This window comes from Dipteris shenzhenensis, chromosome 25 (assembly GCF_047967505.1).
Source record: "Dipteris shenzhenensis isolate YYH24624 ecotype China chromosome 25, Dip_SZ_1.0, whole genome shotgun sequence".
Classification (NCBI taxonomy): Eukaryota; Viridiplantae; Streptophyta; class Polypodiopsida; order Gleicheniales; family Dipteridaceae; genus Dipteris; species Dipteris shenzhenensis.
Genome location: NC_141620.1, coordinates 6,953,223 through 6,976,690, shown reverse-complemented (window position 1 = coordinate 6,976,690; position 23,468 = coordinate 6,953,223). Strand labels below are relative to the sequence as shown.

Sequence of the window (23,468 nt, the reverse complement as noted above, 5' to 3'; positions counted from 1 at the left end):
ATGATTTTCTTCCAAGAATGGGGGCTTAACTTCGTGCTCGTTCTCCCAGGATTTGTTTTGGCCGACATTTCTTGTTGAATTTGCTAGAAATGCCTCCACACCAGATTATGTTAAGTTCTTTTACTAGTGTCGCTACTAGACTCTGGTCGTTATATCATGCCTTTAACATTCAACTGTACAGGAACTCTTTAGCAGATGTTTATCATTTCTTTAGTTCTTTCTTGAATCGCTCTCTCCAAGATGCCCATTCTCTTGGAGTCCTTCCTTTGGTCCAGCTGGAAGTTTTTTTCATTATTCCTAGTCTTAGTAGTAGCTGCTCCATTCTGGGGCAGCTATGAATGTGCATTCCTTTTGAATGAGATAAAGGTTTTTACCCAAAAAGATGTGTGTCTGTGTGTGTGTGTGCGTGTGATATATATATATATATATATATATAGAGAGAGAGAGAGAGAGAGAGAGAGAGAGAGAGAGAGAGAACTATGAAACAACAAACGGATAAGATTGGTATTAAGAAGAGATTGTTTATTTTATTTTATTTTAATAAATAAAGAATAATACCATAAGAAAACAAGTTCCACTTCACAATGAACATAAAAACTTGTTATTTTTCCGATAGGGGGGGGAGGGGGGGGTTCCTTCACCATGCTCACGTTGTGACAGATGTTCATATCAGCAGCAAGTGCACATGTTTGGAAACAAAGCCTATTTGTCAAGCCCGCCCTAGAATCTGTCCTAGAGTTTGTGTCCATTTTTGCTCCCGAACCTTCAAAGCTCTTGGATTGGAAATAAGGTTGGCCTTAAAATCTGAATCCTGAAACTCAAGCGCCAAATAGATGACTACATGAGTTCCAAAATAAAAATTTGTTCACTTCCACATTAGAAGTAAATTCATCTTCAAGCCGATAACCAACATTTTGTGCCATTCCTTCATTACCATAATGCCGAAATGTTAAAAAATGTAATGCCGAACAGATGAAGGACGAAATCATCACATTGAAAATAGAGAAGCAGGTACCAGTTTATAGTAAATTGAAAGAACAATTGAGAACCAAATACATGTAAAAATTGGAGTATGAAGGTAAATCAGAAAACTCAACCTTAAACACTTTTACTAATGGCTGTAGGGGTGTCTGTCCATTTAGCAGTCTCTGCCTCCACGACTATGAATCTGCAAATAGCTTGTCTCTTGTACATGGAAATATTATCCTTAAGGTACTGTTGGTCATTGTATGTTAACATGGGGTTGATCTCTTTCTTGTGAAACTCCATTTTCCCCTTACATCCTCTCTACAGTGTCCAACACTTTCTGCTTCAAATGGCCCCTTTCTTCTCAAGTAAAGCTTGGCTGTGACCATCCTTTTTCTCTTGTTGCTCCCAATCACTTTGTAAGGGATTCTATTGCTGTCCATTTGTTGCAGTTTGACCATATAAGAGATCAAGCTTCACCATCAAGAGGTAGTGTTCCAGTTTCTGCCAAAATCATGGGGGGATAGCAAGTCTACACTCTTACCCCTACCTCTTCTATTAGGAACCTTTTCTGAATTCTCTCTATTCTTTTGCACATTCTTTTGCGCCCCATACTTGACATCCATACAAGACCACTGTTTCCTTGAGAACCTCAGAGCGTACTTGGCCCATTTCTTGGCATGTGCTTGGCCACTCCATTTCATTGACTGATCTTTCTATTTCTGTTTCATATATGTCTGTTTTTTTGTAGTCCATGTTAAGCCTGCTCTGTCCCACTAGCTCCTTGAGTGGTTGAGTTGCGAAAGAGCAATTCACTGTGAGAATCAAGGGGCCAGGGGGGGACTCCATTGGTTTCTTGCAAATGAAGTAGTTCTAAATTTGTTTTATTGTTTGGTATGCTTAATTTTCAGATTTTGGGAACAAGGTACTTCCATTTACATTTCTGAGATCAAAACACCCTCCGAATGACATCAGATGTCTGCCCATTTTGTGTGATGTCAGTTTTATCCTTTAAATTGCTTACCCATTTCAACTCTTCTTCATCATTATCATCTTCCAACCATAGGGACTCTTTGCCTATTTTTGTACCTTTGATTTGAAGTGATTGTGTCCTTGCATTATAGTCTCATGTTAAAACAACTCACCTTGGTCCAAGAAATTGTCAATATCCTTGCTTAGGTGAAAGAGGGATCTTCACTTGATATGCGCTAGTTCTTGTAGATAGGTGATTTGGGGAAGGCAGGCTGCCAAGTAAATTGATCCCTTCCTTATGTCTATTTGAAGCAATACATATTGCTTGAAACATTGTTCTTTGACAATGGATATTTGTTCCAAGAGGGCATCTTTTATATAACAAGTTATTCCTCCTCCATATCCTCTTCATCCACTTCATAACCTTGGCGTTCCCAAGTTTCAAGTGCAATAAGAATGTCCATCTCTTTTAGCTCTTCTGAAACTGCAGCAATTTTGTCTATGTTAATGCCATCTATATTCCATATCCATATCCTTAGTGCCTCTTGATTTATGCTTTCCTCCCACATGTGCTTTTCCATTCTTCAAGTATCCTATCATGCCTTTTGTTTCTTGCTTCCTTACTTTTGTCAAGTTACATTTTTCTTGATAGGTATTGTTCTTTTGTTAGATCCTCATTGCTCTGAAGTTTTGCCAAACTTTGTGCAGGGGTCGTCAAAATGATGATGTGACCACAAAATATGGCACTATGTATGCAGATGACGCATGAAAGCGTGTCCTGTGTATAGCACAGTGTCCCATCCCCTTTCAAGTGTCGCTTGTCTTTAAGGACTTTAAGCCTTTGGGCTTGGTCCTTAAGCTTAACAACCACCTGTCTGTGTACCAAAAGGGTAGTTTAGTGACTTTTTGATTAGCCTTGTAAGTAGTACTTTAGGCTGTTAGGATGTTGCCATGTGGCAGTTTTGGGGAATTATCCCATAAGCACTGTTGTAAAACAGCCTGCCCTAATTTCTATAAAAGGTAGTTTTGAGTAGTAGTTGTCTCACTTTGGACAACTATAAATGTACATTTTTTTGAATGAAATCTTGTTTAAAAACCTTTGTGTATGTGTGGAAAGATAGAAACCACAGAGTCTTTGTTGGTGATCCTATGTTTTCTCCTTTTGTTTTCTTTCGTCGTTCTTAGCAGCAATCACTCTTTGATTGTCTGCAAACTCACTACATAGACTATGATGTATACTTGTCCTACATGGAGATTTTCTCTTTATGTACTTTTTCAGCTTCCCAGTTTCGGGATAGCTTTCTTGTAATATACAACATTCAAAGTTTTCCCCAAAAAAAAAGAAGTGTGTGTGGAGGTACGAGAGAGCAGTGAGATATGGCGCCTACATGCTGTCCCGGCCTATTCTAGGGTTCCAACCTTGCACAGGAGGCTCCTCTAGGGTTTGTACAGCATGGCAACGCCTGCCTATGGTTTTCAGCTTCCCATTTGCTCTCCTGATGCATCCTGCTATCCTGTACAAGGCTTTTCGTCGCCGTTTTCTGTCTGTGACTATACAGAATTACACCATACAGTTCCGTACAATATGTATGGAACTCTGCTCAGCCTGTTTGCAGACTTTCTGCGCTCGTCATCTACCTCTGCTCTACCGCCTTCATTGCTCTTTGTCTTCAGCGGCTGTTTTTGTGTTCCTCTTTGCTGTCCTTGATAGTCTCGTACTAATGTGTTTTATCCTCTTGCTTTCTTTCACTTCTAGTCTTTCTTTCTCTTTCACTTTCTACTGTGCATATGTTCCTTTTTCTTCTCTCTTGCCCGGTTGGTGGATTTTGGTTTATCTTCTTTGTTTATATGGGAGATCAATAGCTACCATAAAAATTTATATGCATAAGAAATAGAAGCAGGATTTGGGTCAGGATGACCCTAGGCATGCCTCTCTGGACGCTCAATTGGTCTATGACGTGATGCATGAGGGTTTTGAAGACACTCGCAAGGACTAGAAAGATTCTGCTCCCACTGTTGGGATAATGGTGGAAGTGGATGATATTGTGGATCCTGCGCGTGAATATGCCAAGCATGCAGTCATTATTTTCTTTCCAGTCTGAATGACAATTGTAGCTGATGTGGGTAACCTGGTTGACACACACTTTAGGTGGTTGTTTTGTACACAAAGTGCATTATGTAGCCAAGGGCTTCTTTGAAGTTATTATGGTGGATGAACAACATATGCAGATGCTCTTGGAACATTCTCCTTTTTTTATGGACAACAAACGGTGCACGTTCTCCCATGGTCACCTACCAGGGACTATCAAGCTTTGATCGGACCATCGCTGTCCGGTGTGGGTGGAAGTAGTGGACTTCCCTCAATGCCTGGCTTCTCTGTTGCCGAAAATTGCAGCTTCTTTGGGAAAGGTGGTGTGTCCACCACGGCCAAATGGCAACTCTAATAGATTTTGTATTTTGTGGGATACAGATAACCCCACTCCAGAATCTTATTCTATTACTGTCAACAACGTTGCTATGGGAAGTGCTTTTTATAAGCTCAAATGGGGATTATTTGCAAGAGCTTGCTTTGAATGCAAGAAGTTTGGGCACATGAATTCGCAATGCCCTCTGGTTTTACACAAAATGCCTCTAGATGCTATGCCTGCTCAAATGCATCCTGAGGACTGTCGTGGCCCTTCTCTTGTTAAAAATAAGTCAAACAAGCCTACTACTGCAGCCCAGGATAAGGGGAAAGCTCGGTTGTGTCAAACGGAAATGCCTCTTCTTTGATGCCTTCTACTTCTCAATCGAAAGTAAAGGAAAAAACTATGCAGGAAGCTTGGCAGAGTCCAAGAAAAACTGTGACAGCACAGAGACCTCTCCCTCCTCGTACATGGAATGGTTCATCTTCAAATGGTCATTCTCAACCCCTTTGGTCAACCTTCTTTTCTCCTTTGTTCTCACTCTGATCCAACGAGGGAAACTTCCTCTTTCTGTTTGGGCATTCATGTGCTTGGTGGCCCTCTTCCCTGCATATGAGACATTTCTTGGCATCCTAGAAGGCCTTCTTCTCTGCCTCTGACATCATCTTTTGAGGTGATCCTCACCTTTGTCCTGCAACAAATCTAGACTTGATGGGCTGCTCAAATTTTCTGAAATGTTTATGGCCTCCTTGCTTGCTGCCCTTACACTTTTGTGTTTCCTCGTTGCTGCCCTTGAAGCCCGAAGTCTTCCCCTGCAAGAGGGCATAAGCTGTAGTGGCATTTTCTATCTAAGACATATTGGAGACTTTGGTTCAGGTGCAGTAATCTCGGATTTCCTTTGGCAACCCACAACAATACTTCTCAATCTGTTTGGATAGCTCCACACGCTTGTAAGAACTCATGGGCAGCAAGGCTTCCCAAAACTTTTTGTTGTATTCTTCCAGGTTCTTACAGTTCGCGGCATCCAGCTTGTGCCAAGCTGTCATTATGTCCACTTCAAAAGTGGTGGTGAGCCAAGCAGACGAAAAGACTTGCTTGAACTCAAGTGGTAGGGGCTCTACCCTGCAAAAGCAAATTAGTCCACCATTTAAGTGAATTGCGCTTGAGAAATGTGGCTGCCTTCCTGACCTTTGATGACTCCGTGAAGTTCCCACCAGCATAGGCGGAATCAAATTGTTGCACAAAAGTCAATCCTTTTAGCATAACCTGTGTCCCATTGAATGTCTCAAATTTTACAGCAGCCCCAACCTCTTTATAGTCTATCAATTCGCCATTGGGTGCAAGATTGTCATACACACGTGGCTGCAAATAGGGGATGTCCCCAAGTATGATTTGTGTGTCAACCCTCTGTCTGAGCTGTCGGGTTACAAGCTCCGGGACACGGTCATGTCGAGATCTCGTCTCGTGGGGGTCTATGTGATCTGGCTGAAAGAAATCCGTGATAGAGCTCTGAAAGGTATCAGTCGAGAAAGAAGTCTACTCCTATCTCTGTGCTCGGAGTATCCTCTCGCGGTGTCTAAGCATCTCATGAATAAACCAGCCAAACATTGCTAGTCTGGGTAGGAGAGGAGACAGGGCAAAACCCCATAACTATCTCTGAAGAGGCAGTAGAAACGCCCTCGGATCTCATAGTAAACAGGACACCTGAAGATGAAATGCTCCTCTGTCTCAACCTCCTGCATGTCACACAGTGTGCATATGCGCCTCTCCTTGGGTAACCGCTCTGCTATGCCGCTCTCGATACGAAGTCTGTGTGAAGAGACCCGGAACTGCCCAAGAGAGATCCTCAGCGAGTGGGATAGGTGAATCTGCGTGTATCCGGTGGATCAATGAAACCGCCCGCTGTGATATGTAAAGTGATCCCTGCAGAAGCCCAGCTTCACTGGAAGATCACTCGGGCCCAACCAAGTCCGGAATGTGTGTAGCTGTAGTAGATCCTCACGGATAACCTGGTTGCCCTCGTGTGATAGGAGGGGAGAGAACGGAGCATCCATGCTGTACTGGAATGGAGGTAGTTTGTCCATGTGGAGTCCTAGCCCCTCAAACCATCTCTCTGTGCATGCATATCAACACCTCTGGTCTCCCCCTGTTGCAAGTGCCATAGAAGAGGACAATGCCAGCCATGGTATCTTGCTACGCCCAGAAGTGTAATCCCCATACTCCCTGACTCGGTACAGGTACGTGATGACTTGAAATGCAGCATCTAGCTGTAATGGGGGTGACCCGAACTCCGCACGAATGATCTGGTGAGGAACGGATGGCTTACCACGGATCATCTGTGATAACATGAGAACCTATAGCTGCTCCACCCTGACCCACTCTGTATCCGACAAGTCTGGCCCCCAACATTGACTTCCATACATCCCTGCTCGGCAAACCAAGGAGTCAAAAAGAAACCCTTTGGTCCATGGATCTTGAAAGTGAGAGCGGAAGCACTGCCTCTCTAGTCTAGCCAATGAAGCATATCCTCTGCTCAGACGTGCATGCATCGCGGGTCTCATAGTGAAGATGGGTCTGGAAAAGACGACCCCAAGATAAGTGTATGATGAAACTACCTCAACAGGGGATCCATCAAATGCGAACTCCTCCTAGCGCATGACGGTTCGAGACATATTGAAGATCATAACCTTGGTTTTACCCAGGTTGACCTTCAAATCATGAGACTCACAAAAGGACTGTGGTGCGTCGAGGTCTCTGGAGCCCCTCTGCTGAGGAAGACAAGAGAGCCACATCATCTACGTAAAGTAGTATCTAGATCAACGTCCTCCGAGAGAGCAACCTTCTCCCCCTCGTCTATCCATCCAGATCCTGTCCGGACTCTGCCTGAAACTCGCTCATAAAGTGCCATGACAGCCCAAATGATCTCCTGGTCGTAACCATAATCTTGTGGGCGTCGTATGAGGCGGGCTCTCGGAACCGTGTCAAATGCCTTGCGGGAATCCACAAAGCAACAATAAACCCTCTGCTTCCATGCCCTCGCCTCCTCGATGATACATCTGAGCGCAAGAATGTGGTCCATGGTCCCATGATCCCGCCTAAAAGCGAGCAAATGAGGGCTGGAAATGAGAATTACAGCAAAAGAAGTGCTCCCTGGGACTGTATGTATAGCAGTGGCCTCCTATCGGAGCTGCGAGATCTCATGTCTAAGCCTCTGAATAAGATCAACCTGGTCTCGGATAGCCTGAGACTGCTCCTGTATGAGATGCGCCTGCTCTTGGGTGAAGCGTGCCTGCTCCTGTGCGAAGCGTGATAGCTCCCTCTCATGCTCTCGGATGCTATGAACCTCCATCAACAAGTTCTCCCAAGCCTCTGATGGGTCAGCTCGTCCGTGCTTTAGCGAAAACTGAAAGGACTGTGGCATGAAAGTGTGAGGATGAGACTGGAGGCTAGGTGATGACTAGGTGAGATGGGTGCGGTATGGAGATGATAGTGGCCTAGAGGAGACGATCTCAGCAGGGTGTGGGAATGTGGGCTGACTGAGAGGCAGAGGGGAGAAGAAGGTCGAGTAGTGCGGAACAATGTATGACCCCTCCAAAGTAGGTGTCATGATCGGAGAGAGAACTATAGCGGGAGAGGAAGGGAGAGATGGTGTCACTGACAACCCCTCTATCTTAGGGGAGGGTGGAGCGATCAATGTCATGGGTAGGGAAATATCAGAGCTAGTAGCTGTAACTGTAGAAGCTGTAGACGGAAGTGGAGCTGAAAGTGGAACTGGAGCTGACGTTGAGACTGGCGCTAAAGCTGAGGATGAGGATGTAGCTGAGACCGAAGCTGAAGCTGAGGCAGAGGTGGATCCCGCCTTTGCTTTGCTGTCAACTCTGAGTCCATTGCGGTTGTAGCGTGTGTTCACATCCTCGAGTTTCAGCTGTGTTTGTTTCTTGGCTTTGTTGTCATCTTTCTTGGCGGCTTTACTTGTATCTTTGCCACCTTTCCCCATTTTGTTTGACTAACTCGTGTTCGGTGCAGGTCTTAGTGCAGGAGCGGGAGGTCGGAGCAGGAGCATGAGCCCCCCCCCATGACGGGAGGTACTTCCAGGGGGCTAAAAAAAGGCGGGAAGTGGGAGAGTTCAATGGAGGGGACCGAAGGCGGGGCTGTAGGTTGGGGCAGAGGAGAATGGGTGAATGTGGAGGGGAATGGAGGAGGATTTTCTCTGATTTTTTTGTTGTTTTCTGACAGGTACAGATTGTCTCTGACAGACAGAAAATGACAGGTGACACCTTTTTTTTGTTTTTTTGGAGGTGGAGTAAATGTGTGAGTGACTGTCTGGTGAGTTAGTCTAACTAGAGATAGTCTAACCAGCCTACTAACTAGAGTTAGTATGACCAAGCTGAACGATGGCGTAGGCGTGTAGGGGGAGGGAACCGAAGGCGGGGCTGTAGGTTGGGGCGGAAGAGAATGGGTGAATGTGGAGGGGAATGGAGGAGGATTTTCTATGATTTTTTTGTTGCTTTCTAATAGGTACAGATTGTATCTGACAGACAGAAAATGACAGGTGACACCTTTTCTTTTTTTTTTTGGAGTGGAGTAACTGGGTGAACGACTGTCTGGTGAGTTAGTCTAACTAGAGATAGTCTAACCAGCCTACTAACTAGCCTACTAACTAGAGTTAGTCTAACCAAGCTGAGCGATGGTGTAGGCATAGGCGTGTAGGCTGAGCGTAGGCGTGTAGGGGGAGGCGTAGGCTGCGTGTAGGGAGGCTAGCGGGAGAGAGAGTAGGCTAGCGTGGGCTGAGAGGCTAGCGGGAGAGCGTAGGCTGCGAGGCTAGCGGGAGAGCGTAGGGGCTAGCGGGAGAGCGGGGGCTAGTGGGAGAGCATAGGGAGAGCGATAGGAGAGAGAGATAGTAATTGAATGTTGAACAACGGACGTAGGGCTGAATGATGGACGGAGGGTTGAGCATGAACGACAGACAGACGGAGGGCTGATCGACGGAGAGAACGGAGAGAGATGGCTGATCGACGGAGTGAGATGGAGCAAATTCAAGAGCAAGAAAACGACCAAGAACGGAGGAGAATGGCTGATCGGCAAAGGGAGAGATGGCAAAGGGGCTGGTTGGCGCAAGGATGTAGAGAGAGGGGCAAACCAATGAAGGTATGAGTTGTATCAATGCTTCAATTGTGGAGAATGGGGTCACACTCAGCTTAATTGTGATAAGCTGCTTCGGAGAGGAAAAAATAGCTTGCAGTCTTACCTATCTATTTAGAGGAGCCTGAAGTTATGCCAGTAAAAAGAGCTAGAGAGGAGGAGCCAAAGAACGAGCCTAGTGCACCAAAGACAAGGAAACAACATGCAGACTACACCCCAGGTAAGAAGAGCGTTCAGCTAGCAATGAATCTCGATATGTGTGCCAAGTCAACCGTATAGCCTACAGAATTGCATCGGAATGCGTGTCAAACCAGTCCGTACAGCAAAGGACTTCATCTGTAGAGCTCATAAATGATGTGCACTGCAAAGGGTAGTTCCTCGAGATGCGTGCAATAGTCCGTACGAAACATTAAATACATGCCAATCACATCCATTTGCGTGCCAATCACCTCCGCACAGCAGCTAGCAGATTTCACACGATCTGCACAAAATCATCAAAGCGCCTTGGGATCCGTGCGTGAAATCCGTACGATTTTCCTTGAAATGTGTGCCAATCGCCTCGAGTTTCGTGACAAAAATAATCCCGTATGTCATCATGTAGAGGAAGGTCCAAGGTAGGCTAGTGAGAGAAAAAGCCGCTCAAGAGAGGAAGGTTACACTTGCCAACACATGCACACTTGGGACTGCCACGTGGCTCATTAAAGCCCCTAAGCCAATTACCAATGACACACTTTGGGTTCCCTTGGGCCCAACTTTATGACCCCTCCAAACCTTGCCTTGCCCCTAGCATTTGGGCATAGTGGGTGCACCTAGGAATTCGTGGGTGCACCTCAGGGGTTTCTCAATGTCCACAGTTTTATTTGCACAATAAAAATCACGTCCCCGTGACAGCGTGCCCCATGACAGCGTGCTTGAGAAATTGTGCACGCATTGACTTGACATCCAACTGAAGCATAGTAATAGGATAGCACTACATTCTTGGATGATGGTTTACACCCTATCCACAGACATATTATAGATAATGTGGCCAATGCTTATGTGGGAATTGAATATGAAAAGTACCCTGAGTGAGATGTTCTCTTATTGTAGGTGGACATTGCTAAAGCATTTGACACCACTACAATGGGATTTCATCTCATAGACCAGTTGATCACCAGGATTGGGGATAAAAACGCAGCATATCATTTAAAGGATCTATCAAGATAGTAAAGATGCTGGCATTCTAACTGGTGATCTTGCAAATGAATGGACTCTTTCTTGTTCAGTACGTCAAGACTGCCCTCTTAGTGCGTTGTTATACGTGATAGCTACTGATCTGATGCTTAAATACGTCAACATGAATCATTTAGTAGCTACAGGTACATTGCATGGGTTACAGAAACATAGAAGAAGGTCACTGACTGCGCAAGTTTCTGCTAATGACTCCTCCTTCAGTCCCCCTAGAACACTGAGAGGGATCTTCCCTGCCTCATGCGTGCTCTATCTTAATATGGTTTCGCAGTTGGCCTGTAGGAGAATTTCCACAAGTCTAATCTTCTTCCACTGCATGTGAAAGATTGGCATCATATTAGATGGCCTGGGGAAATTGTCTTGCCTTGTAGCGGGAGATAGACTCTGACTCACTCTGTGAAACTAACAGATGATGTACTCAATACACAAGTGATGCTGTGGATGTGTGTGAAAGAATCAGAGGGAGAGTATAGCGGGCCTCCGAAGATGAATATATAACTAAATGTATGAATGCCCAAAGGACTAAATACAGCTGTATAAAGGGATGAAACCCTCACTATAAAACTGCACTAAATAGACACTGTAGAGAGGAGGTGAATCCTCACTGATGATCCTTGTAGGCCAAGGGCTATGTCACGAGGGCATGATTTCTGGCGCATGCATGTTGGCCTGCATGTGGGCAGGACCCTAGGAAAACAAGGAGTGTGGTCAAGTAGGCATCAGTATCACAAACATTAGCCGTGCCGGGCTCTGCTCTCACACCCGTGTGACCATAGGCATCCATACTCAGTGCAAACACCTGCATTTGAACTCAAGAGCTGTTACTAGCAGCCCTTGCAGGACCACACACTCTCAAGCGAACCACAAGTGTCCACTGTCTCACTAGAATACCATGAGTAATTAATGCAACCGTACGGTTTGCCTACTCCTTCCACTAACTGTACAGAATAGGCTAGCCATTAAATGCAGGCTGTACAGAGGAGTTTCGTGCTCTTGTAAGGCTGGTACGTACAGACCGTACGGGGCATTAATAAGCAGGCTGTACGGATTGGAGCAGCAGACATAGTACAGGCTGTATGGAAGGTTCGGGCTGCTTGATGGCCATTGGTTACAAAATGCTGGCTTTGTGGTTGTATGGGCTGTACGACAGCCACCCACTTGCCCTTTGAATATGGGCTACTAAGTGGCTGAATGGAGGTTCATCTCAGCTTGATAGGGCATGCTTTGAGTCCATGAGGGGTGTGCAAATAGCTCATGAATGAGCTTGGCTGAGCTCTTGGTTGGTGGGAAGGTGCACTCACCCCTTAAAGTGATTGCCCGTGAACATTGGGCTGTGTTTTTGGAAGGTCTTGCTGGGCATGATGGTTTGCAATGAATGCTTGCAGAGGTTGTTCGTGCTTCTGAGCACCGTGGGCAATTCAGTTATGCTTTCACCCATTGTTTGGGTATTCAAGTGAGTCCGTGGACACTTGTGATTGTCTGGGTGGAAGTGGAAAAAGCATTGAATGCAAGTGGGTTCAAATTCATTGTGTATCCTATTTGCTGGCTTGGCAAGTAACATGTTCCGTATGGGAATATGTTTTTGGTTTCTCTATGAGATGGGTCACATGGAGGCAGTGGTTGCTAGGTAGACGCCACATCTTTGGTACAGCCTCATTGCTGCTGAGTAGGCAGGGGTTGGGAATCCATGCTTGGAATGGGAAGTATCCCTGGAACCCCGAGAGGGATGGTACAGGTGTGACTGCCATAGTGTTTGCTGTATTGTGATGCTGGATCTCTTTTGGGAAGCAAGTTATTGTATCAGGATATGTGTGACCCATAGGGTGAGAGACTATTGGTCATGGTAGTCTTGGACAGTGGAGAAAGCTCTTGTTTGCTTTCTTTCTCTACTTTGAGCAGATTTCGATGACTAATTGGGTACTAGTGACAGCTGTGGGGGACTGAGTGGCTGCATGAGCTGCTAGTAACAGTTCCAGGCTGAGTGCAGTAAATCTAGAATAGAGATGGATTCTTATTGCCAGGTTTAGTGAGAGCGGTGAACAGTAAAGGCTATGCAAGGTATGTGGATGCCCAATGGGATGTGGAATGCTCCAGTTGTAAGAAGGAATCTATCCTTTTTGTAGCCTAGAATTCTGGCTCTCTCTCATAATTAAAGAAATACCGAAAGGGGCGCCAAGGTTTGGGGCCAATCTGTGTCTTTGTCTTGGCGCAGGGTCACTCTAGCTCCCAGTCTACTGGTAATGCTTTCGCTGAACTGTTAATGTAACAGTGTTGACTTGTTACTTGTTAGTTTTACTCCCCTATAATTTATTGAAGGCCGGTTTCATGCTACCTTGTTGGTCTCTTGTTAGGGCTCTTGGTTGCCTTTGCTGAGCATTGAAGGCCTAAGGCTGGATGAAGGAGGGCCAAAGGCTGCCCTTTTATAGGCTATTAGGTCAGCCTGGCCGAGCATTGACCTTGCTCGGCTGGTCAACGCCGCGACCATTCACCAAGTCGGTCAAAAAGTCAACATTGACAAAAAAAGTCAGTGCTTTGCCTCTTGACCAAAAAGTCAACTTTGTGTTTTTTCACCTTTGATGATGTGGCATTGACTGTCAGTTGATTGTGTTGTTGACTGCATAAGGCTACTTGTGTGGTTGTACGGATGCCTGTGTGGCAGCCTGTGTTGACTTTAGAATGTCCACGACATCTCCTTCTGGTACTAAAGCTCAAACTAGTGTATGAAAGGGGCCCCCCATCGTGATGACAGAGGTGACTGTCTGTGGTATACCTGGATGATAAATACTTATCTGAATGCCTAGTTCACGAATCTGGAGGTGATCACTAAAGTCATGAAGCCTGATTTGTAGGAACTGAATTCCGGGTCTAGTGCTACCTTCTAGTAAGGATATTGGCTATGGGTTAGTATTCCAGGATGATGCTCCATTTGGTTTTTCTTAGTGCATATATGTGATAGGGACGGAGGAAGATTTGTTTTGAGAGAGAGATCCTAGTCCGGCTGTTGTTGAGTCATGACTCCCTCTGATCATTGAAATCAAAGATTGAGGTGGAACACCTCTAAGCCAAGAAATGAATTGAACCCATGGCCCGGGATCCTGACATCCAAGCCTTGATTCTAATAATCTCGTACCACCTCCTCTAATCCCCCTCTGATTCCAATGCCATAGATGAAGTTAGAGCTACCCATGGAAATCTGTGCCATCCAGAGGTAGTGGTACCCAAGTCCGGACCCTATGGAGATAAGTGACCACCAAGAAGGCTGCATCCAGTTTTTGAGGGGTAGCCCCCAAACTCTTCTAGTATGATCTGCTGAGGCATCGATGGCTTGTTGAGGATCATTCAAGCAAGAAGCAGAACTCGAAGTTCCTCTATGTGGCTTTCTCCGACATGTCTGTCTCCCAAAAGGGACTGTTGTACATCCCAATTGGATGGACAAGCGAATCAAACATAAGAGATTTGTCCTAGAACTGCGAGTGAAAGCACTGACGCTCAAGTCTAGCTAGCATATCCTTTCCTCAAATGAGCCTGCATAGCTGGTTGCATCATGAAGATTGGGCCTGAGAAGAAAAATCCAAAAAATGTATAGGATGCAACAATCTCCACGGGTGCCTAGTCAAAGCTAAATTTGCTCTCAATGTACGGATGCTCGGAATTTGTTGAAGATCATAACCTTGGTTTTACCCAAGTTGACCTTCAAATCACATGTCTCTTTCATTGGGGGAAAAAAATCACACGTTGTACTAAGGCCTTGGTTGAGAAGGAGAATAGGACCACACGTCTGCGTGTAGTAAAATCAGGATCAAGGAGCCAGCTAAGGGAGGGCCAGCACCTCCCACACGCGTGATGAAGGGCTCGAGCTCGTTGATGTATAGACCAAAAAAGGTCAGTGATAACCAAAAAACTTGTTTGATCCCAATCGTGCTCATGGTCGTCTCTGTCCACCTAGCCGATGTCTTGACTCTACCTGATACCCACTTATATAGTGTCTGAACAGCCTAGATGATGTCATGATTGTACCCTAGATCAAGTACTCATCTGAATAGTCAAGATCATGGTACAGAGTCAAACGCTTTGCAAAAATCCACAAAGCAGGTATAAACTCTATGCTTCCATGCTCCTCAATGAAAGCTCTCAATGTGAAGATGTGGTCTAATGTAAGCATGATTTGCCTGAAAGCCTCCCTGTCCTTGTGCTCTGAATCCCTCACAATCCGCCTCTTGACTAACACGTGTGTCAAGTGCTACTGCACAAATCTTGGACATAACATGTCCGATCATGATGGTCCTGTAGTTTTTTCGACTTATACGATCTCATGCCTTGTGGCTTGGGATAATGGTGTCAAGGGTCCACACGTGGGAGGAACCGGTGCAAACCCCTTCATTGAGTAGCTTTGCAAAGATCGGGGCTAGAGTACCAATCATGTGTGCAATATATCTTAATACATACCCCCTCATGAGCTTTGGCTCACAACCATTGTGTAGCTAAGAGTTGCGTGTTTGATATCACCGGTAGTCAAGAGTAATGTGACATAGAAATCCCCTCTTGGATTTGCTAAAATTAAATGCCAAGACAATAGTGTAAGAGGCCCACATTTGTCATGTCAAAAGTCTGACACAAGACGGACTGCACTGCTGCAATTTGCTGCAAATTACTGCCAGTGAGTATGATGTCTTGACATAAAAAACAAGCATGACCAAATCACTGACCAGAGGAATGGGCTGAATTGGAAGTCCGCGTTCTTCCCGTAAGAGCAAGCCGACTAACTCCTCAAAACTGAGTGGAGCAGCCCTGAGCCTAATGGTCAAGGAAGTAACAAACGTATCATATGAGGGTGCCAGACTATTGAGGGTGATAGAGACCGATTTCTTGTCTTCTATATCCTAATAAATAGTTGTGAGCTCATCCGGAATGTCAGTAATCTTTGCAATATGAGCTGAAATAGTCTGACCTTCCTGCATAGACAAGTCATTGAGCTTATTATTCAAAGCAATGCTTCTTGCCTCATTCTTCACATTCCACATACTTTTCAATCTATCCCAAGCTGCCTCTGGAGTCTTGCAAGACTTGATAGTGGATTTAATATGTGTCTTCACAGACAATGCAATCAAAGACAAAGCTTGGGCATCCCTGCGTTCAAACCTCTTATGATCCTCCGTGGGAGCGGTAGTACAAGACTAAGTGGTAGTGCCAGAAGTAGAAGATGCACTTGTGCTAGATCCAGCACGTCTAGCCTCATCACCATTCACAATGTCACATAAGCCCTTTCCAACCAAGATATTCTTGAGTGTAAATGACCACAAAGCATAGTTGGGTCCATCCAACTTATCTGCTTCAGTCATGGTATTCATTGAGAGATATGATTGCAAGCTCAAAAATAAAGGCAAGTGTACCTGCAAAGGAAAAGATAGCAAATGGACAACTGAAAAACCACAGATTGCTATGCAATCACTGCAATGGCATTCACTGATAGTGGCTGCTCTGAAATAGCAATAAATCTGCCCCAAAAATTCTGCCCAAAAATTCTGCTCAAACCTCAATCCCGCCATCCGGGATATAGAATGCAATCAAGCACAATATATCTGCCCCAAACAATTATCCCCAACCACAGCAATGTGCTTCTGCCCCCAAAAATCAGCCTGTATCTCAGCCAAACAATGGCTCACCATGCAATAGCAAACTCTTGCTTAATAGGCATCCAAAAGTGCATCAACTTACAGCCAACACTTGGCTTCAGAAATGCACAACACCTGAGCAATGACTTGCACTCCCAAATGCACTGACACCTATGCAATGCAATCTGCACGACACCTGTGCAATGCTTTCTGCAAGAACCAACTGGGAGAGGCTGAAATGAGCTGAAGCAAGGATCTTGAGCTTGAGTAGGAGCAAAAGTCAAACCACCAAGTCGAATCACATGCCCACAACCAATCACAAAAAACCTCTGATGTTCAGGTGGCTTGCCTTGAAATAGAAAGAGGAAAAAAAGGAGGAGGAAGAGTAGAACTGGGATGGGATGGACCTCCATCTTGCATGCTTTGGTCAGCCTTTGCATCGTGTGTGGTCCTTGTACCTCCTGGAGATGCAAGTGGCGATTTGGAGAGGCAATAGGCAAGTGGGCAAGTCAAATGGCAAGCTGGAGAGGCGAACTCTACGAAAACCAGTAAAAATCACCAAAACGTAAATGATATTGTTGGTATCTTCTGATTTGTTGCTCATAATGAAAATTTGAGAGCACGAACAGCTTTGAAAGGGGAGTAAAACTCCAGCACGACTGATCAAAACTCCTTCGGGTTGCCCGACGTAGCTACAGAATTTCGGATATCCAGAATTGCCTAAAAAAACTGCGCGCATGACGCAAAACGAAGTCGCCTAGCTGAAGAGTGCTTCCTGATGCAAAATCTCGCAACAGAACTGAAGCTTGAGATCACGCAAAGCTTTTGGGAGCTTAGGACAGCCAAAAGAGGAGTCGACCCACAAGAACTAGCTTCTTCTCTGCAACAGAAGTGCAACAGGAGCATGCGGGAGAACACGAAAGCAACTGACAGGGCTGGAAGGACTAGCTCTGATACCACATGTAGGAACAAGAATGGAGAAGAGTTGTGAATACAAGTGAACTCCAACTGAATGTTAAACCAAATGAAGTACAAGTACTTGGTATATATAGTCGAAGTACTAGAGCACACAAAAACTCTAAAATAGACTAAGTACTAGTCTACTACACCACCATATCATTGTATATATCTCTACAAAGCCTAGGTGTCTTTGAACCACAGTTACGCTGAAACACGTTTCAGAGAAGCCCTGTTTCCTGAAACGCGTTTCAGGGTCTGAAACGTTTCAGGACCTTGAAACGGCTGGCTGAAATGTTTCAGCCATTCTGAACGCGTTTCAGAGCCCTGAAATGGGCCATTTCAAACAACACAGGCTGCTAGGTCTCAAAATGACGCGAAATTCACCGCTAGCCACGTTTTTGGTCTTTTTGCTTTTGATTTTGGCCTCCTTCCACTCCTTCAGCCTCATACTCTCTCCATCCTCAAGGTTTTCCAGCCCTCCTTGAGCCCCATTCACTCCTTTCCTCTCCTTTCTCTCCTGCAAGCTGTTTCAGCCCTCCATCATCATCTACTCCCCTCCAGCCCCCTCCTTCAGCCCCCACTTTCAGCCCTCTCTTTCAGCCTTCTGTTCCCTCCTCTTTTAGGCCCCACTTTCAAGTTTCAACCCTCTCTTTCAACCCTTGGCTCTCTTTCAAGCTGTAGGCTGTAGCATTCTAAATGTGTGTGTTCTCATCTCAAAACCCCCTTTTCTAAAACCCCCTTGCTGACGTGGCATTTCCCCGTTTCAGCTCTCCCAGAAATCCCGAAATGTTTCCGTTTCCGTTCCCCGTTTCCCCTAACTGTGTAAGTTTGAACCATACCACCACGCTCTGATAACTCCAAGGTGGAAGTCATAAAGGTCATAGTGTCTGAAATGGCTGAGCTAGTGTGTCTGAAATGGTGGGCCCTTCACGGGCAGCCTCTTCTAGGAGGACTGTATTTCTTCGAGTTTGGAGGGGTTCTCCCTTTTTCTCGGAGGTTTCTACTGGATTGAGATGGCACTATCAGCCCCAATCCTTTCTTTTTGGCTCTTGGGCTTTTCATGCATTGCATGGTGTATCCCGTATGGAGCTTGCTCTAATGGTTTTCTTTAATACTTAATAGAAGTCTCTTTTTTGCAAAAAAAAAAAAGAAATGGCTGAGCTAGTGTGTCTAACCCTAAGGACCCTAATATTGAGAGCCTTACTCTCTCTCTACAGTTGCTGCTCAAAAAGGGTGGCTGAAACGGTTGTCTTTGCAAACCCATATTTCACAACATCCATCTCCTCAATGACTGTCTCCTCATGGCCACCCTTTCCTGTACGATGGGGATGCTCCCAAGGCCTATTTCTATACATCGTTTGAGTTCGTCTACATCCTCCTGGAGATCAACGGTCACTATCTCGGCTGTGAGGGAATCATGTTGTAGGGTCTCTATATGTCCCTATTACTCGACCTCTCTGCCCTCCATGTGATGCATCTCCATGAGAAAAGTTGTTGTATCTGTTGTGTAGCTGTTATAAGGAACCCAACTTAAAATCAAGAATAGTGGCTGTACTGGGCACAGCGGTGGAGCGATGCCAAGAGGGAAGCATCAAGAGGTAGGAATGGGAGGCTGGAGTGAGACAGCAAGAATGGGAGGTTGGAGCGAGAGGGCACCACTGGAGCGATGGAATGATTGCACAACGACCAGCAGCCTGGAATGGTGGATCGATCAACACCAGCGTGAAGCGATGGAGCATGGAGTAGGGAAAGCAGCGAGAAGCAATGCAACATGTGTGGATCAAGGAGCAGCGTAGAGCACAATACTAGTAGCAATGGACCAACAATGTTGAGAAAGAAAGAAAGAAAAGAAAGATGTATTAACGTGTGCAGGAAGCCTCGCGGGTCTATGAGACAAAGTGCAAAACCAAAAGGTAACTCATACAAGCCACTAGGGGCTAAAGCAAAGGGCTCACTAAGGCCCTTGCAGTGTGTTAAAGTGCTAAGCTAGTGAACAAAATAGTAGGCAGGTACTAGGGACGTTAGCTCTGAGCACACCTGATACTCTTCTGAGATATTTTGCTACTCTTGTTTGTCGAGCTGTCTCTCGATGCGGTGGAGGGCGTGGTCTCCTCGATCTCTGATCCGGTTGGCTACGTCAAGGGTGATGCCTCGTCTCTGGTGGTCACCTCTGAGGAGGGCCGAAGTAGACCGACCTTCGATCATGCGTGATTTGGTCCCTCTCCGTGTCGCATGTGAAGTGTGTGTCTCTCGTCTGGCAGCATCGTGGCGGGGACTCCTGCTACTAGTCCATGATGCTCTCATCTCATCAAGCTCCTCTCCCTCAGCCTCACCGGCAACTGACTTAGATGTATAGAAATCTCGATGGCCCGTGGCATCAATCCGTGTTGCTCTCAGGTTTGTCGCATCAATACATCTCTTTGTCGTCGCATCTCAATCAGATAGAGCCCAACACAAACCTGATTAGGAAAATGATCAGCCGCATAAGAGTGCAGTAGTTCTTAGTGTACATGGAATCCCCTGCCTTGTGTATCGGTACTATGAAGGATGTACTCCAAGTAGCTAGGAAGCCATGGTATACGGCATGGTTGAATAGTTGTGCTAGAATCGAGGTCAAGACCTACTGTTCATGTGCAAAGTGCTCAGCGCGTAGTTCCTCATGATCTGGGGGTCTCCGGTTATGAAGCCGAAGAAGAGCAGCCTGTACATTATGTGCAGTAAACAAGTGACAAGAAGTGGATCTGGGCATAGAGGACATATCAGGTGGTGCCTAACCCGGGACATCATAGAGAGACCATGCATATGCATGCCAAACTATTGGATCTGTGATGGGGATGAGTGACATCCCCTCTAACAAGAGCCCTCATCCTGTGGTAGGATCTCCTCCGCGAGAGGATCCGATCACCTCATCCATCCTATGTATGAGGAAAGCTTGCTACTTACGCCGTGTCACTCGGCGTGAGATCCGTTATGCCTCTGGTGAAGTCAAATGCCCCAGTGCTCGCTCACGTGTGAGGTGGGCTCTCATCTCTCTGCACTCATCGTCAAACCAGGGATTCTGGGGCATCTTTCCATGTGGGACACGTGCAAATCGAGTCGCGGGAAAGGATCTAGTGGCAACATTCTATATCACTGAGACAAGGGTATTTGATGCATGTGCGAGGTCCATACCCTCTCCAAGTAGGATTGGGAGATCAGAAGCCAGGTGGCTCACGTACATCGGGTCAAGAGCACAGTCAAAATGGATCTGAACGCGGGTGGGTGGCGGCGGGGCCCTCATGGATGGCATGGCGGCCGATGTATATAAGGCAAGGTATGAGTGGTCTGCCTTGAGTGGAGGAGGAGGCACAATAAAATCGTGTATTCATGGGGCAAAGGCTAGTGGACCCAACAGATAGTCCACTGTACTTCTCCCTCCACCATGTGGGAAACAAGTGAGCCCATCAGATGATGGCCCATCTCCGGAGCTTGCTATATATGATCAAGTCATGGATAGCCCCCAACTCGAGTAGATGCCTCCCATATGCTGTCACTAGTGCATTTGCATCTTCCGATTGCCTCACGATCCCCAGCTCTACTGCATCCATCTCTGGTACTATGAAGGAATCCTCATCAAAATCTAGCTGGCCAACTTGTCTGTTCCCAGTACGTGCATTGAAGTCACCAAGGAGGAGAGTGTCCCCCTATAAAGCTCTATGATGTCATGTCTCATATGGGATGTGCCCATCAGTGGTGACTTCTCATGCATAGGATGATGTGTCTGGGGCAATGTAACACACTGCAATGAAAATCGTGTGTGTCTGGTAGCTGAACTTGCACCCACATGTGTCGTGCGTGCTCCTCTCTCCGGATCACAGATATAAGTGGTCTGAGATGTGCTTTGAAAAGGACAGCCACACCTCCTGAACCCTGTACCCCACTGTCTCCTCTCATCTCCTTCATGTGGTCCGATTCCCAAATATATCCTGTCACTGTCGGCAGCCCTCTTTCCGGGATTTCATGGGTCTTGGTGTAGAAGATCATGTCTCTGCTGGTGTATGTTTCCAAGAAACCCCCAGGGTCTGACCAAAGGGTACCATTGCAGTTCTACACTGCCATTCTCAGCTCCTGGTTTTGACACTGTCATGTGCTGTCCACCTCCCCTTCTTCTCTTTCTTCTCTTTCCTCCCGTTCTGTTCTCTCTCTAATGATCACTTTCCCATCTCTATAGACAGCCCATTTACCTGCACCTCCTGCTGCCATAAGACGCATCATTCCCTCTCTCCGATGCTCTTGCTATAGCAATGTGAGGTCATCATCCAAGTATATTCTTGTCCCTTTCAAGGTTGCCCTCATGCTCATGAGGGTAGACCTGTCCATTGCTGTCCTGAATTTCATTATAAGGGGTCTTGTTGCGGCCTTGGCTTTGCAACTCTCCATGCTATCTCGCATGTGAGGTTGGTGAACAAGGTTGTGGCATCTAACATAGGGGTATCTCAAACTTTTAAGCCTCTGACCAAGACATTCAAACCTTGCTGCTCCTCTTTTCTTCCTCTAGAGCCTCAGAGATAATCTCTTTCTTGGGCGCTACCACACCTTTCTTAACCACATTCTTCCATTCTAACATATCCACTTCCCCTTTGGTGATTTGTTGTGTAAACTCAGCACGCTTTCCTTGTATGGTTGTCTACAAGGCTGCCATCTTCTTCTTGAGCTTGTCATTCTCAGATTTCAGCTCTTCCATTGCCTTGTGTGCCCCTTCCGGTGTTATTTGCATGTCTCTTAGTTGCTGTATTTCTGTCCCCATGGCTTGCATTTTGTCATTAAGGCTGGTCTCTTCAGTTTTTCCATGCTGCCTTCTCCTTCTCCCACTCATCCTTCTTGTTTCTCTCCTTTCTCCATTCATCTTGCATACGCCCTCCTTGCTTCTTGATTTCATTGAGTGTTTTGTCAACATGTGTTTTCTCTATCATCAGTGTCACCTTGGTGGTCTTGAGGTTATCCACTTTCTCAATCAAGGCCTACAGATCTTGCTAAGGTGAGTCAAGACCTCCGAGGTATTTTTGGGTGGTGACCCTGCCATGTGAGCTGTCATTGCACGAGAGAGAGAGAGAGAGAGAGAGAGAGTCTAATAACGTCCATAGAAGACCAACAGGTCTATCAGACAGCACAAAACCCTCTTAGTACATCATCTTGGGGAGGGCAAATGGCAGCTCCCAAAGAGTGCAAAAGCAACTCTATTTACTTGGAGTAACTACATAGTAATTTAAAAAAACATAATCGGCCGTACATCAGTTTAAGGCTTAGAGTCTTTTGGTTTACATTTAAATTCTCTGATAATAACTGCTATGCCTTCACAGTATACTGCCCATTTCCCATCTTTCCTGACAGCCTTTACTTTGGCTATTTCTGTTGCTTTGTTCTTCAATTGAGCTTGTGTGAGCTCCTCAACTATCCATACCTTTGTTCCTTTCAACTTGTTTGATTGGCGGACAAGCTTAAGATTTAAGTTACGTGATTTGAGTGTGATGACAACATGTCCTCTGGAATATTTGATATTCGTTGCTCCATCTTCATCATCATCAACCATCTATTCAATGTTGGGCATGGCTGCTTTGACTTGTGCTAAGGTTTCACTAAAAGAGTCCTCTTTCTACTAATTTTCAGGGAGTCCTCCTATTCGAATCTTCAATGCATTTTCACATCAGGCTTCGTGTTCCTTGATCTCTTCTTGCATATCGGTTTTATTTGCCTTTGTCTCAACCTCCACAGTGACTTCCATTTTAAACGTTTGTACTTCAGTGTGAATGAAATCTTAAATTGGAGAGACTCCTCCCTCAGCCCCAACTTGCCTCCCTATCCCCGCCTTCTCAGCCCCCTTCCCTCGCCCTCTACCCCCGCCCCCTACCTCGCTGCTCAGCCCCCTCTCCCCCGCCCCCTAGCCCCGCCTCTCAGCCCCTCTTCCCTGCTCTCTACCTCTCAGCCCCTCTCCCCCGCCCTCTACCCCCGTCCCCTCCCCCCGCTTCTCAGCTCCTCTCCCCCGCCCTCAACCCCCACCCTCTACTCCCGTCCTCTACCCCTGCTCCTCAGCCCCCCTTCCCCCGCCCCCCTCCCTCGCCCCCTCAGCCCCTACCCCCACCTCCTCCCCTCACCCGTGCAGCCTCTTTCCCCCGCCCCCTCCCCCCGCCTCCCTCACTTCCTC

At 46.1% G+C, this 23,468-nt stretch overlaps 1 protein-coding gene across 2 annotated transcripts in view; it reads right to left on the bottom strand.

Annotated features, from left to right (window-relative positions):
* Window positions 1-612: 612 nt before the first annotated feature.
* Window positions 613-23,468, bottom strand: part of LOC147885385 (uncharacterized) — a 183,182-nt gene continuing 160,326 nt past the window's right edge. For both annotated transcript variants that reach the window (XM_087396618.1, XM_087396619.1), the window contains one exon: window positions 613-811. In XM_087396618.1, the coding sequence (XP_087252744.1) occupies window positions 710-811 (102 nt within the window). In that variant the 3' untranslated portion in view covers window positions 613-709. The remainder of the gene's footprint in view (window positions 812-23,468) is intronic.